Consider the following 15,669-nt stretch of genomic DNA (forward strand, 5'->3'; position numbering starts at 1 on the left):
AGCAGCAGTGCAGTTTACTTCTGTGCTGCTAGTTACCACAGTGCTACATATCACTGATCCTCAATACAAAAACCTGCTCCTCAGACTTTTCTTTCATCTCCATGGAACAGCTCTCAGCCTCCTGCACCTGCACTCCTTCCTCAGTCATTCATTATCTGGATCTTAAACCCATTGGTGTACATAAACTTTAACTGAAATATATCATGCAATAAGTATCTTTGTTGCTCGATACAAAAAGAAAACTTGCACCGTTGTCATTTTTCTTAAATAAACTGCAACAGGGATCTGTCTGGTTTAAGGGTTCTTGGAAACATGGAGTTTGATTAACTTTATAAACATAACAGAGTTTGTTGCCATGCCATTTAATTTAGGATTTATTTATTTTATTTATTTCACAGCATTATTTGCAATCAGTTTGTTGACATGAAAGCTCAACATGTGCACAGTGAAATTAACCAGGAACAGATGAGTAACAATGAAAAACAGATTTGGTTACAAAAACACCAGAATCATTTTAGACTGATGAGTTCTTTCCAAATAAATAACACTTTCTCCCACTAGGTGGCAGTAGATCTTCACCAGTGGTGTGAACAGGAAGTAGAAATGATCAGAAGGTTTAGAGGAGGAACATCAACTATGACTAAAGCATCTACTGACTTCATAAATGTTTGCTGAAAGGAGGATCCACTCAGAAAGGAGGCTGGAAATCATCAGTAGAACTGCTGATGCACTGAAGGAAACTATGAAATTTAACTATATTATCATTTAATCTTCATTATAATCAAACATTCAGAGATCACAAAATGCTCATCTTGTTCCTCACTATTGCTTTTAACATCATTGTGGTTTCAGGTAATGCTGTTTATTGTACAGCAGATTTGCTTGATTACAGTTCATCTCCAACTTTAGATGAATTTTTAAAGAAATATTTAGTAATACATTGTTTTATAAATGTTTATGCTCATGCTGCATTTCCTCTTTTTTAACAGGTTCTTCTCTCAGTGACCAAGTCCACCAGAATCCACCAGACATGTACAGAAATCCTGGACAATCAGTCCAAATCAGCTGTTCACACAGTATAGACAACTATGATCGAATCTACTGGTACAAACAACTAGAGAACAGACAGCTACAGCTCCTGGGATACATGCAAGCAGGCATTAAATTTCCAGAGAAAGAACTGGATGTGAACATGGAGATGGGAGGAAGTGCAGATAAAGGAGAGACCTGCACATTAACAATCAACAGTCTCAGTGAGAGCAGCAGTGCAGTTTACTTCTGTGCTGCAAGTTTCCACAGTGCTACATATCACTCATCCTCAATACAAAAACCTCCTCAGAATTTTTCTTTTCATCTCTGAACTGCAGCTCTCAGCCTCCTGCACCTGCACTCATTCTAGATCTGCACAACATTTCAGGAGAGACATTGTGATGCAAAGTCAGGCAATTTAACTTCAATCATGCCACAACTGTTTGTTGTTTAATACAAAAAGAAAACCTAAACAGTGAACATTTTTCATGACTAAACTACAAGAGGAGTCTGTCAGATTCAAGGATTCTTGGATACACTGAGTTTTAAAACATTATTTACAACACACACTTTGCTGACATGCAGATTCCACATGTGAACAGCAAAATGAGCAAGAAATGAGAGAGAAACACTAAAAAAGATCATTAGGTTGCAAAAAAAGAAGAATAATTTCACCTATAAGGCATCACAAATAAGTAAATATTAATCTTGCTCGACATGTTGGCTTGTTACCATTTAAAAATAAACACACGATCAGCTGTGAATTTCACTTTTAAAATTTTGTGCTGCAGTAACTGAGTGGAGACTAGAGGCTTCTCTGACGAGCTACAATCTACCACAGACTGAATGGGAGGAGTTTTCTGGACATTTTCATTTGGATTTTGTGATTAGAAGGTGCCCCAAATTCAGGTGATGAAGAACTTTCAGTTATGTCTTGCCAATATGACTATTTTACCTTCCAAAAAATGACTTTGAAAAACATGTGCTACCTCTTTTAGAAAACTTTAACTGAATTTTTAAGACTTTATTTTAATCGAGTTGTTATTTCGATTCATTTCAGTAGATGGCAGTGTGTCTGTATTCTACAGCAGCAGCTCAGGAAGAGAAACTCCCACCTGAAAAATTAAAAAAAAATAAAAAAAAGCTGTTTTCTTCATGGGAGGGTTTACCCAGAAATGTGGCGTGAATAATCAGTAGAAGTACATATAAAGTTATGAAAACATAGCTGCAGTAACAAGAGATGTTTTCAAATTCAGTCATGAAACACGACATGATCATCACTGGCCTCTGCTTAATCTTTAACATCATACTGGTCTCAGGTAAAGGAACAAAACCTTTTGTAGGTGATACTGAAGGACTTATCCTCATAATATTTGACTGTAAATTGTTTATTGATTCTTTGTCCACAGGTTCCTCACTCAGTGACAAAGTCGATCAAACTCCAGCTGACATATATAAAGAACAAGGACAAACAGCCATAATCTACTGTTCACATAGAATAGACAACTATAATAGAATCCTCTGGTATAAACAATTAGAAAACGGACAACTACAGTTCCTGGGATACCTGAATGTAAACACTGGAAATCCAGAGAAAGGAGTGGATGTGAAGATAGAAGGGGATGCAAATCAGAACAAGATTTCCACATTAACAATCAAAAGTCTCAGTGAGAGCAGCAGTGCAGTTTACTTCTGTGCTGCTAGTTTCCACAGTGCTACATATCACTGATCCTCAATACAAAAACCTCCTCATCAAACTTCTTCTTTCATCTCCATGGAACAGCTCTCAGCCTCCTGCACCTGCACTCCTTCCTCACTCAATCATTATCTGGATCTTCAAGTCTCTGGTCTACATCAACTAGTTGAAATCATGCTGTACTTATAGCTTTTCATAATGGGAGGACACACAGAGACACCACCCACATAATAACTGGGAGGGTTTACTCAATAAGAAGACTGGAAACACTCACTGGAACACTTTTATTCACTGATGAAACTCAATGACCTTAAATTCATCTGATTTTCTTAAACACAACCAAACAAACAGAATGATCGTCTTCTTTCTCTGCATTACTTTTAACTCTGTTCTGGTTTCAGGTAATACATCAGCATTAGTATTCAAGTTTTAACTAAATCTGTACATTTGTTACGTTGGCCTTTATATTGCATTATTTAACACATATTATATTTACATTTCAGGTTTTCAGATCAGCAGCCGTCATGCTCATGTTGTATTTTCTCTTTTCAACAGGTTCCTCTCTCAGTGACAAAGTCGACCAGAATCCATCCAACATGTACAAAAATCCTGGAGAAACAGCCAAAATTAGCTGTTTACACAGAATTAGCAGCTATTTTGTAATACTTTGGTACAAACAACTACAGAACAGACAGCTGCAGCTCCTTGGATACATGTCTACAACTACTGAAAACAAAGAGAAAGAAGTGGATGAAGATGTGACCATAGGGGGGAGTGCAGCTGAAGGAAAGACCTGCACATTAACAATCAACAGTCTCAGTGAGAGCAGCAGTGCAGTTTACTTCTGTGCTGCTAGTTACCACAGTGCTACATATCACTGATCCTCAATACAAAAACCTCCTCATCAAACAGTTTGTTTCATCTCTGAACTGCAGCTCTCAGCCTCCTGCATCTGCATTCATTCTAGATCAGCACAACACAACATTTCAGGAGAGACATGGTGATGCAAAGTCAGGCAATTTAACTTCAATTATGCCACAACTATTTTTGTTGTTCAATACAAAAGAAAACCTAAACAGTGAACATTTTTCATGACTAATCTGCAAGAGGAGTCTGTCAGATTCAAGGATTCTTGGACACACTGAGTTTTACAGCGTTATTTACAACACACACTTTGACATGCAGACTCCACATGTGAACAGCAAAATGAGCAAGAAATGAGAGAGAAACACTAAAAAAGATCATTAGGTTGCAAAAAAGAAGAATAATGTCACCTATAAGGCATCATAATTTATGAAATAGATCTTGCTCGACATGTTGGCTTGTTACCATTTAAAAAAAAAAAAAAACATGGTCAGCTGTGAATTTCACGTTTAAATTTTTTCTGCAGCAATAAATGAGTGGAGACTAGAGGCTTCTCTGACAAGCTACAATCTACCACAGACTGAATGGAAAGGGTTTTATGAACATTTTCATTTGGATTTTGTGATTAGAAGGTGCCCCAAATTCAGGTGATGAAGAACTTTCTGTTATGTCTTGTGAAACACAGAGGAATTAACATTATCACTATTTTACCTTCCAAAAAAAATGACTTTGAAAAACATGTGCTATCTCTTCTAGAAAACTTTAACTGAATTTTTAAGACTTAATAAAGTACAATATGCTACTGTCACACAAGTTTGTTGTTTTATTTTAATCGAGTTGTTATTTTCTTTAATTTCAGTAGGTGGCAGTGTGTCTGTATTGTATAGCAGCAGTTCTGGAAGAGAAACTCCCACCTGAAAAATAAAAAAAGCTGTTTTCTAGATGGGAGGGTTTACCCAGAAATGTGGCGTGAATAATCAGTAAAAGTACATATAAAGTTATGAAAACATAGCTGCAGTAACAAGAGATGTTTTCAAATTCAGTCATGAAACACGACATGATCATCACTGGCCTCTGCTTAATCTTTAACATCATACTGGTCTCAGGTAAAGGAACAAAACCTTTTGTAGGTGATACCGAAGGATTCATCATCACAATATTTGATTGTAAATTGTTGTTGTTTTTCTTGATTCTTTGTCCACAGGTTCCTCACTCAACGGCAAAGTCGACCAGATTCCAGCTGATATATACAAAGAACAAGGACAAACAGCCATAATCTACTGTTCACATAAAATAGACAACTATAATCAAATTCTCTGCTATAAACAATTAGGAAACGGACAACTACAGTACCTGGGATACCTGAACGTAATGAATGGAAATCCAGAGAAAGGACTGAATGTGACCATAGAAGGAGATGGAAATAAGGACAAGACCAGCACATTAACAATCAAGAGTCTCAGTGAGAGCAGAAGTGCAGTTTACTTCTGTGCTGCTAGTCTCCACAGTGCTACATATCACTCATCCTCAATACAAAAACCTCCTCCTCAGGCTTTTCTTTCATCTCCATGGAACAGCTCTCAGCCTCCTGCACCTGCACTCCTTCCTCACTCAATCATTGTCTGGATCTTAAACCTACTGGTGTACATAAACTTTAACTGAAATATATTATGCCACAAGTATCTTTGTTGCTCGATACAAAAAGAAAACTTGCACCGTTGTCATTTTTCTTAAATAAACTGCAACAGGGATCTGTCTGGTTTAAGGGTTCTTGGAAACATGGAGTTTGATTAACTTTATAAACATAACAGAGTTTGTTGATATGCCATTTAATTTAGGATTTATTTATTTTATTTATTTCACAGCATTATTTGCAATCAGTTTGTTGACATGAAAGCTCAACATGTGCACAGTGAAATTAACCAGGAACAGATGAGTAACAATGAAAAACAGATTTGGTTCCAAAAACACCTGAATCATTTTCGACTGATGAATTCTTTCCAAATAACACTTTCTCCCCACTAGGTGGCAGTAGATCTTCACCAGTGGTGTGAACAGGAAGTAGAAATGATCAGAATGTTTAGAGGAGGAACATCAACTATGACTAAAGCATCTACTGACTTCATAAATGTTTGCTGAAAGGAGGATCCACTCAGAAAGGAGGCTGGAAATCATCAGTAGAACTGCTGATGCACTGAAGGAAACTATGAATTTCAACTACATTATCATTAAAACTTCATATAACCAAACATTCAGAGATCACAAAATGCTCGTCTTGTTCCTGATGGTTACTTTTAACATCATTGTGGTTTCAGGTAATGCTGTTTATTGTATTGTACAGTAAATGTGCTTGATTACAGTTCATCTCCAACTTTAGATGGATTTTTAAAGAAATATTTAGTAATACATTGTTTTATAAATGTTTAAGTTCATACTGCATTTTCTCTTTTTTAACAGGTTCCTCTTTCAGTGACAAAGTCGACCAGAATCCACCAGACATATACAAAAATCCTGGAGAATCAGCCCAAATCAGCTGTTCACACAGTATAGACAACTATGATCGAATCCTCTGGTACAAACAACTAGAGAACAGACAGCTACAGCTCCTTGGATACTTATTTTTGGGCAAAGAAAATATTGAAACTGGACTGGATGAGGATGTGAACATGGGAGGGAGTGCAGATAAAGGCCAGACCTGCACATTAACAATCAAAAGTCTCAGTGAGAGCAGCAGTGCAGTTTACTTCTGTGCTGCTAGTTTCCACAGTGCTACATATCACTCATCCTCCTTACAAAAACCTCCTCATCAAACTTCTTCTTTCATCTCCATGGAACAGCTCTCAGCCTCCTGCACCTGCACTCCTTCCTCACTCAATCATTGTCTGGATCTTCAAGTCTCTGGTCTACATCAACTAGTTGAAATCATGCTGTACTTATAGTTTTTCATAATGGGAGGACACACAGAGACACCACCCACATAATAACTGGGAGGGTTTACTCAATAAGAAGACTGGAAACACTCACTGGAACACTTTTATTCACTGATGAAACTAAATGACTTTAATTTTATCTGATTTTCTTCAACACAACCAAACAAACAGAATGATCGTCTTCTTTCTCTGCATTACTTTTAACTCTGTTCTGGTTTCAGGTAATACATCAGCATTAGTATTCAATTTTGTAACTAAATCTGTAGATTTGTTACGTTGGCCTTTATATTGCATTATTTAACACATATTATATTTACATTTCAGGTTTTCAGATCAGCAGCCGTCATGCTCATGTTGTATTTTCTCTTTTCGACAGGTTCCTCTCTCAGTGACAAAGTCGACCAGAATCCATCCAACATGTACAGAAATCCTGGAGAATCAGCCAAAATAAGCTGTTTACACAGAATTAGCACCTATTATGTAATACTTTGGTACAAACAACTACAGAACAGACAGCTGCAGCTCCTTGGATACATGTCTACAACTACTGAAAACAAAGAGAAAGAAGTGGATGAAGATGTGACCATAGGAGGGAGTGCAGCTGAAGGAAAGACCTGCACATTAACAATCAACAGTCTCAGTGAGAGCAGCAGTGCAGTTTACTTCTGTGCTGCTAGTTTCCACAATGCTACATATCACTGATCCTCAATACAAAAACCTCCTCAACAAACTTCTTCTTTCATCTCCATGGAACAGCTCTCAGCCTCCAGCACCTGCACTCCTTCCTCACTCAATCATTATCTGGATCTTCAAGTCTCTGGTCTACATCAACTAGTTGAAATCATGCTGTACTTATAGTTTTTCATAATGGGAGGACACACAGAGACACCACCCACATAATAACTGGGAGGGTTTACTCAATAAGAAGACTGGAAACACTCACTGGAACACTTTTATTCACTGCTGAAACTAAACGAACTTAAATTCATCTGATTTTCTTCAACACAACCAAACAATAAACAAAATGATCGTCTTCTTCCTCTGCATTACTTTTAACTCTGTTCTGGTTTCAGGTAATATCAGCATTTTATTTACATGTTCAACAAGATTAGGTTTTAGATTTGCTACTTCAGCTGCAACATTACGTTATTTGACACTTCACTATTTGTTTCTTTCAGATCAGCAGCCTGTATGTTCCTGTTGTATCTTATCTGATGTTTTGTTGTTCTCTTTTCAAAAGGTTCTTCTGTCAGTGACAAAGTCGACCAGAATCCACCCAATATGTACGAAAATCCTGGAGAATCAGCCGAAATCAGCTGTTCACACAGTATAGACAACTATGATCGAATCCTCTGGTACAAACAACTAGAGAACAGACAGCTACAGCTCCTTGGATACTTATTTTTGGGCAAAGAAAATATTGAAACTGGACTGGATGAGGATGTGAACATGGGAGGGAGTGCAGATAAAGGCCAGACCTGCACATTAACAATCAACAGTCTCAGTGAGAGCAGCAGTGCAGTTTACTTCTGTGCTGCTCGTCTCCACAGTGCTACATATCACTGATCCTCAATACAAAAACCTGCTCAGCAGAATTTTTCTTTCATCTCCATCAGTCTCCTGCACCTGTATTCCTTCTAGATCTGAACAATAAATCATCTCAGCAGTGACTTCGCAATGTGAAGAAAAGCAATTAAACTTAAACACATCATGCCACAAGGACTTTTACTGCTTGCTACAAAAAGAAAAACGTGTATGGTTGTAATTCATCAAGACTAACCTAGAAGAGGAGTCTGATGTCAGAATTTTTTTTTTATGTTTCACGTTATTTACAAGACACAGTTTGCTGACATACAGACTCCATATGGGGACAGTGAAATGAGCGAGGAATAGGAAAGAATCAATGAAAAAGATGATTTGGAAAAAAAAACACCGTATCTGCTGTGAGACTGCACAATTATCAAAAAAATAATGGCAATTGTGATTTTGGCTTCCCATAATTAAAAAGAGCATAATCAACAGACATGTTCACTTTTAAAATCCTCTGTTCTGAGCTGCTGTCCTGCAGTAACTCAGTGGAGACTAGAGGCTTCTCTATGCACAGTTGCTGAACTAACACCTGCCACAGACTCTGTGTGACGAGTTTTGGATACAGTTTTGATTATTCTCTGCATCGAGGAGTAAAAAAGCATTCTGGAGTGTCTTTGTCTGTGTTACACCTTATCAGAAAGGTTGCAACCAGTTCACATTCCAACAGTGTTGTCACAATAAAAGGTAATTTCCAGATTTCTTCAAAATAATTCTGTATTTTCTATGCAGATATGCACCCCCGTATTAAATCACCAAATCACAATATAATGAATTCTTTCAAGGCACAGTTTGAAAGCAATCTGGTGAAAATTCCTGTGTTTTTGCAAATGACAAACAAAATATCACACAGTCCTGATTCCCTGCTCCCATAAGGTGGCAGTATATCTTCACCACTGGTATGAACAGGAAGTAGAAATGTTCAGAAGGTTTAGAGGAGGAACATCAACTATGACTAAACCATCTACTGACTTCATAAATGTTTGCTGAAAGAAGGATCCACTCAGAAAGGAGGCTGGAAATCATCAGTAGAACTGCTGATGCACTGAAGGAAACTATGAAATTTAATGACATTATCATTTAAACTTCATTATAATCAAACATTCAGAGATCACAAAATGCTCATCTTATTCCTAACTATTACTTTTAACATCATTCTGGTTTCAGGTAATGCGTTTTTTTGTCGTTGTTTTTTTGCTTTGTTTTGTTTTAGAGTAAATGTGCTTGAACTCAGCTCATCTCTAATTTCATCTGGACTTTTAAAGAAGTATTTTCAGTTAATGTGTTTTATGAATGTTCATGCTCATGCTGCATTTTATCTTTTTTAACAGGTTCCTCCCTCAGTGACAAAGTCAACCAGACACCACCAGACATATACAAAAATCCTGGACGATCAGCCGAAATTAGCTGTTCACACATTATAGACAGCTATAATGTAATCCTCTGGTACAAACAACTAGAGAACAGACAGCTACAGCTCCTGGGATACATGTTTAAAACCACTGTCAACAAAGAGAAAGGACTGGATGTGGAAATGGAGATGGGAGGGAGTGCAGATAAAGGCCAGACCTGCACATTAACAATCAACAGTCTCAGTGAGAGCAGCAGTGCAGTTTACTTCTGTGCTGCTAGTCTCCACAGTGCTACATATCACTGATCCTCAATACAAAAACCTCCTCATCAAACAGTTTGTTTCATCTCTCAACTGCAGCTCTCAGCCTCCTGCACCTGCATTCATTCTAGATCGGCACAACATTGTGATAAGAATTAAAGTGGTTTAATTTGAACACATCATGACAACTATTTTTTTCTGCTTAACACAAAAACTAAACTTTCACAGATCATAATTTTCATGACTAAATTACAAGAGAAGTCTGTCTAATCCAGTGGTTCTGGGATGTAGTGAGTTATGTTAACTCTATAAACATGATAACAGAGTTTGTTGATATGCTGTGAAATTATGCTTAATTTAAACGCAAAGATTTTAGCAGGAGTGTAACACATTATGGAATGAACAACATGACTATTTTATGAGATGTAAATCATCAGAGAATATTGAGGAATAAAAGCTACATGTTATTTGCTTGACTGTGATACCACAGTTAGGTTTGCTGATGATAACATTTTAACTTTACAGTTTAAACATCTGAACAAAATTAACACAAAAAAAACATGACTTTGAAAAGGCTGCACTGCGTCTTCCATTAAAGCTGAACTGCAATTTTTGGACACAGAGCTGCAAAATAAAATACAATATTCTGCTGTTAGACCAGGTTTGTTTTGTTGTTTCTGTTTCATCTAATTGCTAATCTGAATCCTGTCGTTAGGTGGCAGTGTGTCTGTAGTGTATAGCAGCAGGTCAGGAAGGGAACCTCCCACTTGGGAAAAAAAAGCAGTTTGATTGATGGGAGGGTTCATCTAGAAATGTGATGCAAGTATGTAGAAAGTTATAGAAACATAGCTGCAGCAACAACAGACGTTCTTAAATTCAGTCATGAAACACGACATGATCATCACCAGCCTCTGCTTAATCTTTAACATCATACTGGTCTCAGGTAAAGCATTAAAACCATTTTTGACTGATTGCTAAGGACTCATCCTCATAATATTTGATTTTAAATTGTTTTTATTGATTTTTTGTCCACAGGTTCCTCACTCAGTGACAAAGTCAAACAGATTCCAGCTGATATATATAAAGAACAAGGACAAACAGCCATAATCTACTGTTCACATAAAATAGACAACTATAATAGAATCCTCTGGTATAAACAATTAGGAAATGGACAACTACAACTCTTGGGATACATGTATTTGAGCAAGGGATATCCTGAAGAAGGAGTGGATGTGACCATAGAGGGGGATGCAAATAAGGACAAGGACTGCACATTAACAATCAACAGTCTCAGTGAGAGCAGCAGTGCAGTTTACTTCTGTGCTGCTAGTTACCACAGTGCTACATATCACTGATCCTCAATACAAAAACCTCCTCATCAAACTTCTTCTTTCATCTCCATGGAACAGCTCTCAGCCTCCTGCACCTGCACTCCTTCCTCACTCATTCATTATCTGGATCTTAAAGCCATTGGTGTACATAAAATTTAAATCAAACAAACCATGCCACAAGTGTCTTTGTTGATCGATACAAAAAGGAAACTTGTCCTCTTCCCTTTTTTTCTTAGATGAACCACAACAGGGGTCTGTCTGGTTGAAGAGTTCTTGGATACACAAAGTTTGATTACCTTTATAAACATGGCAACAAGTTTGCTGATGTGCCATTAGTTTAGGCTTTATATAATTTCACAGCGTAATTTGCAATCACCATTATGATTTAGGCTTCCTATAATTAAACATAACTAACTGTGATGTTCACATTTAAAATGCTCTAAGCTGCTGTGCTGCAGGAACTGAGTGCGGACTAGAGGCTTCTCTGTGCACAGCTGCTGAACCAACATCTACCACAGACTGCATGTGAGCAGTTAAGAGAACAACAATAAATTTTAACATCTATTAATAAGCAGTCTGTCAACAAATGAGAAGTTATGGGCGTCATTTTATGTGTATTTTCTATCTCGGAGAACTTCAACACAGGTGTTATGTTCATACAAAGATTTCAGCAGGAATGCAGCATAACATGGACCTGAAAGCAGTGATTCATACAAATGTCAACATGCAACAAAAATATGTTGTCAGTAAACTGAATAAAGTAACCGTGACTATTCTTATGGTCATATTTCAGCAGTCTCAGTCAGTTCTATAGAAGTATTACAGCAATATAAAGAATGATGTTGAGCAAAAACAGGTGCTTTGCCACCAGTTTCTTGCAATTCTTGACACTACATGAAAAAAAAAAAACAACAACTTTGTTTGACCATTTAAAACAGCACCACAAAGCTCTGTATAATGAGTAAAGTCAGATCTGAAAGAATCCAAAGCAACAAATATATATTGGATGTCTTTTCCAGTGTTACACAAAGAAAAGTTCTAAACGGTTTCAACTTGAATAATGTCATCACAAGTCATCAGATGTAATCACCAACTAAAACAACCTAATCATTTTAGACTGAGTTCTTTCCAAATAAATAATACTTTCTCCCACTAGGTGGCAGTATATCTTCACCGGTGGTGTGAACAGGAAGTAGAAATGATCAGAAGGTTTAGAGGAGGAACATCAACTATGACTAAACCATCTACTGACTTCATAAATGTTTGCTGAAAGGAGGATCCACTCAGAAAGGAGGCTGGAAATCATCAGTAGAACTGCTGATGCACTGAAGGAAACTATGAAATTTAACTATATTATCATTTAATCTTCATTATAATCAAACATTCAGGGATCAGAAAATGCTCATTTTGTTCCTAACTATTACTTTTAACATCATTGTGGTTTCAGGTAATGATGTTTATTGTACAGTAAATGTACTTGATTACAGTTCATCTCTAATTTCAGATGGATTTTTAAAGAAAAATTTAGTCCTGCATTGTTGTATAAATGTTTATGTTCATACTGTATTTTCTCTTTTTGAACAGGTTCCTCTCTCAGTGACAAAGTTGACCAGAGACCACCCAACATGTACAAAAATCCTGGAGAATCAGCCCAAATCAGCTGTTCACACAGTATAGACAACTATGATCGAATCCTCTGGTACAAACAACTAGAGAACAGACAGCTACAGTTCCTGGGATACATGCTAGCAGGCAGTAAAAATCCAGAGACAGGACTGGATGTGGACATGGAGATGGGAGGGAATGCAAATAAAGGAGAGACCTGCACATTAACAATCAACAGTCTCAGTGAGAGCAGCAGTGCAGTTTACTTCTGTGCTGCTAGTCTCCACAGTGCTACATATCACTCATCCTCAATACAAAAACCTCCTCATCAAACTTCTTCTTTCATCTCCATGGAACAGCTCTCAGCCTCCTGCACCTGCACTCCTTCCTCACTCAATCATTATCTGGATCTTCAAGTCTCTGGTCTACATCAACTAGTTGAAATCATGCTGTACTTATAGTTTTTCATAACGGGAGGACACACAGAGACACCACCCACATAATAACTGGGAGGGTTTACTCAATAAGAAGACTGGAAACACTCACTGGAACACTTTTATTCACTGTTGAAACTAAACGACCTTAATTTCATCTGATTTTCTTCAACACAACCAAACAAACAGAATGATCGTCTTCTTCCTCTGCATTACTTTGAACTCTGTTCTGGTTTCAGGTAATGTCATCAACAGTAGTATTCAATTTTTTAACTAAATCTGTAGATTTGTTACATTGGCCTTTATATTGCATTATTTTAACACATATTATATTACATTTCAGGTTTTCAGATCAGCAGCCTTCATGTTCCTGTTGTATTTTATCTGATGTTTTGTTGTTCTCTTTTCAACAGGTTCCTCTCTCAGTGACAAAGTCGACCAGAATCCATCCAACATGTACAAAAATCCTAGAGAAACAGCCAAAATTATCTGTTTACACAGAATTAACAGCTACAACGTCATCCTTTGGTACAAACAACTACAGAACAGACAGCTACAGTACCTGGGAAACATGTACAGAACTACCGAAAACAAAGAGAAAGAAGTGGATGAAGATGTGACCATAGGAGGGGATGCAGCTGAAGGAAAGAATTGCACTTTAACAATCAACAGTCTCAGTGTGAGCAGCAGTGCAGTTTACTTCTGTGCTGCTAGTTACCACAGTGCTACATATCACTGATCCTCAATACAAAAACCTGCTCATCAAACAGTTTGTTTCATCTCTGAACTGCAGCTCTCAGCCTCCTGCACCTGCATTCATTCTAGATCTGCACAACACATCATTTCAGTGGAGACATTGCAAAGTCAAGTCAAGTGACTTAACCTAACCACATCATGCCACAACTATTTTTGTCAGTTTAAACACAAAGACAAACTTTCTGGGGTCTCATTAATTGACTAATATACAAGTGAAGCCTGTTTAGATTAAGAATTCTTGAATACGCTGACTTTAAGACATACTTTGTTGATATATAGTCGCCTACATGCACAGCAAAAGGAGCAAAGAACATGAGACAATAAAACAAAGACTTCCTTGCAAAGATAAAGTTTCAATATCTCTGCTAAGGTTGAGTAATTAATAGAATAACTATCCCTAAAACAACACTGATGTCCCATAGTCAAATAAACATGATCAACTGTGATATTCACTTTCAAAATTGTGTTGCAGTAACTGAGTGGAGACTAGAAGCTTCTCTGTGCACAGCTGCTGAGCTAGCATCTAATGTAACAGGACAATCAAGAGTTCTAGGGATATTTTGTTTAGATTTTGCATCCAGGTAATGACCTACATTCATGTGAACAAGAATTTTAATTGTACTCATATTGTGAAGCAAAACAAATGAGTAAATGGAGCACAAGATAGAACTGAAAACAGTGTTTTATATAAATGTGAAAGTGTAATAAAAAATATGTTGCTGCAAAAAAAGGTCATCTTAATATTGTCCAAAATTATGAGGGGTATCATTTGGGAAGAAAGAAATGTTTTAGCTACACAAAGGATCATTTCCCAAATGTGGTTCACTAACAACAGGTTCTCTGTCTTGCAACTGCTGCCACCACGTTTAGCAACACAACTAATTACTTTGATCATTTAAATCAGCAACATAAAGCTCTGTATGATGAGTCCAAAGTCAGATCTGAATAAATCAAAAGCAAAAAAGTCAGTTTTACACCATTTTAGAAAGATAAAATCCAAAAAAATAAATAAATCACAAGGCCATAACACGTTCTACACACTAGGTGGCAGTATATCTTCACCAGTGGTGTGAACAAGAAGTAGAAATGATCAGAAGGTTTAGAGGAGGAACACCAACAATGACTAAACCATCTACTGACTTCATAAATGTTTGCTGAAAGGAGGATCCACTCAGAAAGGAGGCTGGAAATCATCAGTAGAACTGCTGATGCACTGAAGGAAACAATGAATTTTAACTATATTATCATTTAATCTTCATTATAATCAAACACAGAGATCACAAAATGCTCATCTTATTCTTCAGTATTACTTTTAACATCATTCTGGTTTCAGGTAATGCTGTTTTTTTTTTTTTACAGTAAATGTGCTTGATATCAGCTCATCTCTAATTTCATCTGGACTTTTAAAGAAGTATTTTGTGTTAATGTGTTTTATGAATGTTCATGCTCATGCTGCATTTTATCTTTTTTAACAGGTTCCTCTCTCAGTGACAAAGTCCACCAGGAACCACCAGACATGTACAAAAATCCTGGACAATCAGCCAAAATCAGCTGTTCACACAGTATAGACAACTATGATCGAATCTACTGGTACAAACAACTGGAGAACAGACAGCTACAGTACCTGGGATACATGTATAAAACTAATGAAAACAAAGAGAAAGGACTGGATGTGGAAATGGAGATGGGAGGGAGTGCAGATAAAGGCCAGACCTGCACATTAACAATCAACAGTCTCAGTGAGAGCAGCAGTGCAGTTTACTTCTGTGCTGCTAGTCTCCACAGTGCTACATATCACTGATCCTCAATACAAAAACCTCCTCAT

At 37.1% G+C, this 15,669-nt stretch overlaps 1 protein-coding gene across 1 annotated transcript in view; it reads left to right on the top strand.

Moving 5' to 3' along the window:
- The first annotated feature begins 13,278 nt into the window (after positions 1–13,278).
- The window catches only part of LOC110945276 (M1-specific T cell receptor beta chain-like), a 79,401-nt gene continuing 77,010 nt past the window's right edge, over positions 13,279–15,669 (top strand). Inside the window, exon 1 of the mRNA XM_051949449.1 lies at positions 13,279–13,327. Within this exon, the coding sequence (XP_051805409.1) occupies positions 13,279–13,327 (49 nt within the window). The remainder of the gene's footprint in view (positions 13,328–15,669) is intronic.

This window comes from Acanthochromis polyacanthus, chromosome 1, assembly GCF_021347895.1.
Source record: "Acanthochromis polyacanthus isolate Apoly-LR-REF ecotype Palm Island chromosome 1, KAUST_Apoly_ChrSc, whole genome shotgun sequence".
Taxonomy (NCBI): Eukaryota; Metazoa; Chordata; class Actinopteri; family Pomacentridae; genus Acanthochromis; species Acanthochromis polyacanthus.